This window comes from Gobio gobio, assembly GCF_949357685.1.
Source record: "Gobio gobio genome assembly, chromosome: 8".
Lineage (NCBI taxonomy): Eukaryota > Metazoa > Chordata > Actinopteri > Cypriniformes > Gobionidae > Gobio > Gobio gobio.
In genome coordinates, this window is record NC_137114.1 from 56177050 (window position 1) to 56179962 (window position 2913).

Consider the following 2913-nt stretch of genomic DNA (forward strand, 5'->3'; position numbering starts at 1 on the left):
GACACACACTCACACACACACTGAGATACACACTCACACACACACACACACTCCTAATGTTCTACTGTTCCCCGTCTCTCAGTGCTCTCCATGGAAGGACAACGCCTGCTGCACAGCAAACACCACAGAGGAAGCTCACCTGGACAACTCATACCTCTACAACTTCAACTGGAATCACTGCGGCATCATGAGCGAGAAGTGCAAGAAGCATTTCATCCAGGACACGTGTTTCTATGAGTGCTCTCCGCACCTGGGGCCCTGGATCCAGCCGGTACCGCAGCGCTACTGCTCTCAGACCCCACCGCTGCATGTGTCACATCATAGCTGAGTGTGTGTGTGTGTGTGTGTGTGTGTGTAGGCGACTGAGTCGTGGCGTAAGGAGCGCATCCTGGACGTGCCGTTGTGTTTGGAGGATTGTGAGAGCTGGTATGAGGACTGTAAGAACGATTACACATGCAAAGAGAACTGGCACAAGGGCTGGGACTGGAGCACAGGTCAGAAATCATGCATTTCTCACAAACATAATCACCTCTGGCACTCGCAAGATCACCTGTTCTGCTTTTCTTTAGTGTGTGATGTTGCTGTTTGAGCATGAGAAAGCGCTGAAATGTTCCAAAAGCTTGAAAAGAGCCAAAAGTTCTAAAAGTTCCAAAAGATCGAAAAGAACCAAAAGCTCCAAAAGCTTGAAAAGTTCCAAAAGCTCGAAAAGCTTGAAAAGTTCTAAAAGTTCTAAAAGTTCTAAAAGTTCTAAAAGTTCTAAAAGTTCTAAAAGTTCTAAAAGTTCTAAAAGTTCTAAAAGTTCTAAAAGTTCTAAAAGATCGAAAAGTTACAAAAGTGCCAAAAGCTCCAAAAGTTCCAAAAGCTTGAAAAGTTCTAAAAGTTCCAAAAGCACCAAAAGTTCCAAAAGCTCGAAAAGTTCTAAAAGTTCCAAAAGCACCAAAAGTTCCAAAAGCTCGAAAAGTTCTAAAAGTTCCAAAAGCTTGAAAAGTTCCAAAAGTTCTAAAAGTTCCAAAAGTTCCAAAAGCTTGAAATGCTCCAAAAGTTCCAAAAGCTTGAAAAGTTCCAAAACTTCAAAAGTTCTAAAATTTCCAAAAGTTCCAAAAGCTCTAAAAATTCTAGAAGTTCCAAAAGCTCCAAAGTTCCAAAAGCTTGAAAAGAGCCAAAAGTTCCAAAAGAACCAAAAATTCCAAAAGAGCCAAAAGAGCCAAAAGAGCCAAAAGTTCAAAAAGTTCAAAAAGCTCCAAAAGTTCTAAGAGTTCCAAAAGCTCCAAAAGCTCCAAAAGAGCCAAAGCTGCAAAGATCCAAAAACTTGAAAAGTTCCAAAAGAACCAAAAGAACCAAAAGAACCAAAAGCTCCAAAAGTTCCAAAAGCTCCAAAAGTCCTAAGAGTTCCAAAAGCTCAAAAAGTTCCAAAAGCTCCAAAGCTCCAAAGATCCAAAGATCCAAAGATCCAAAAACTTGAAAAGTTCCAAAATAACCAAAATAACCAAAATAACCAAAATAACCAAAATAACCAAAAGTTCCAAAAGCTCCAAAAGTTCTAAAAGTTCTAAGAGTTCCAAAAGCTCAAAAAGTTTCAAAAGTGCCAAAAGCACCAAAGTTCCAAAAGCTTGAAAAGAGCCAAAAGTTCCAAAAGCTCCAAAAGTTCCAAAAGAACCAAAAGCTCCAAAAGAGCCAAAAGCTCAAAAAGTTCTAAAAGCACCAAAGCTCCTAAAGTTCCAAAAGAACCAAACGCTCCAAAAGCACAAAAAGAGCCAATAGTTCTGAGACTAAGTTCTGAAAATTCTGAAAGTTCAAAAAGCTCCAAAAGTTCCAAAAGCTCCAAAAGAGCCAAACGTGCCAAAAGAACCAAAAGCTCCAAAAGCACAAAAAGAGCCAAAAGTTCTGAAAGTTCTGAAAGTTCTGAAAGTTCCAAAAGCTCCAAAAGTTTTAAAAGTTCTAAAAGTTCTAAAAGTTCTAAAAGTTCTAAAAGTTCTAAAAGTTCTAAAAGTTCCAAAAATTCAAAAAATTCAAAATGAGCCAAACGTGCCAAAGTGAGTTAACAGTTCCAGTGGGAGTTCTTCTCTATATTCTCTTCTCTACACTCACAATATTCCTCATTAAAATAATTAATGCGCAGAATAAAGGGGCGGGGCCTGGTTGAGTTAGTCATGTGTTGAAACTGGTGGTTATGGTAAGGGGCGGGGCATTTCCCAAACACCAATCACAACACACCGCTCCAGTTGACCAATCAGAGCACAGTGTGCTTTTCAGAAGGCGGGGCTTCATAGAGACAGAGCGTTACTGACAGACTGTGAAGAGAGGAGCCGCAACACTGGAGAATATGAGGAGATAATCAACATTACAGCAGGAGAACCTTTGTAAAGAGGTGTAATATGGCGATCTCTCTCTCTCTCCACCCTACAGGCATGAACCGCTGTCCCACAGGCACTCACTGCAGACGCTGGGTGGAGGTTTTCGCCAGCCCTCAGGATATGTGTGAGAAGATCTGGTCAAACTCCTACAAGTACACAACGCTCCCCAAAGACAGCGGCCGCTGCATGCAGATGTGGTTCAACGGCTCCAACCCCAACACCAAAGTGGCCGAATACTACCTGAGCGGAGATGCGGAGAGCGTCGCCATAGCAACAGGCCTGCACCTGTTTGGGCTTCTCGTGATGCTGATGCTCTGACATCACAACCACCTGACTTACTTCTCTCTGAAAATGGCCAAATCCCCCAGAATGCATTACACGAGTGATTTGAGATTAAATGTTTGGAGGCGTGTTGATTTTTCTGTGCATGCAAGTCAAAGCAGAATTAAAGATTAAATGTGATATTTGTTTCATTTGGTAATCCATGTGACTTTATTTATAAGGTGATATGAGGTAGTGGTCACTACAGCGAGTTCCCTTCTCAGGAAGGAACGTGTGG

General features: G+C 41.5%; 1 protein-coding gene across 1 annotated transcript in view; it reads left to right on the forward strand.

Annotated features, from left to right (window-relative positions):
• The window catches only part of folr (folate receptor), a gene marked incomplete at both ends in the record, with an annotated part of 2798 nt that extends 126 nt beyond the window's left edge, over positions 1-2672 (forward strand). The window contains 3 exons of the mRNA XM_079823389.1: positions 83-271; positions 359-494; positions 2407-2672. Of these exons, the coding sequence (XP_079679515.1) occupies positions 83-271; positions 359-494; positions 2407-2672 (591 nt within the window). The remainder of the gene's footprint in view (positions 1-82; positions 272-358; positions 495-2406) is intronic.
• Positions 2673-2913: the final 241 nt, after the last annotated feature.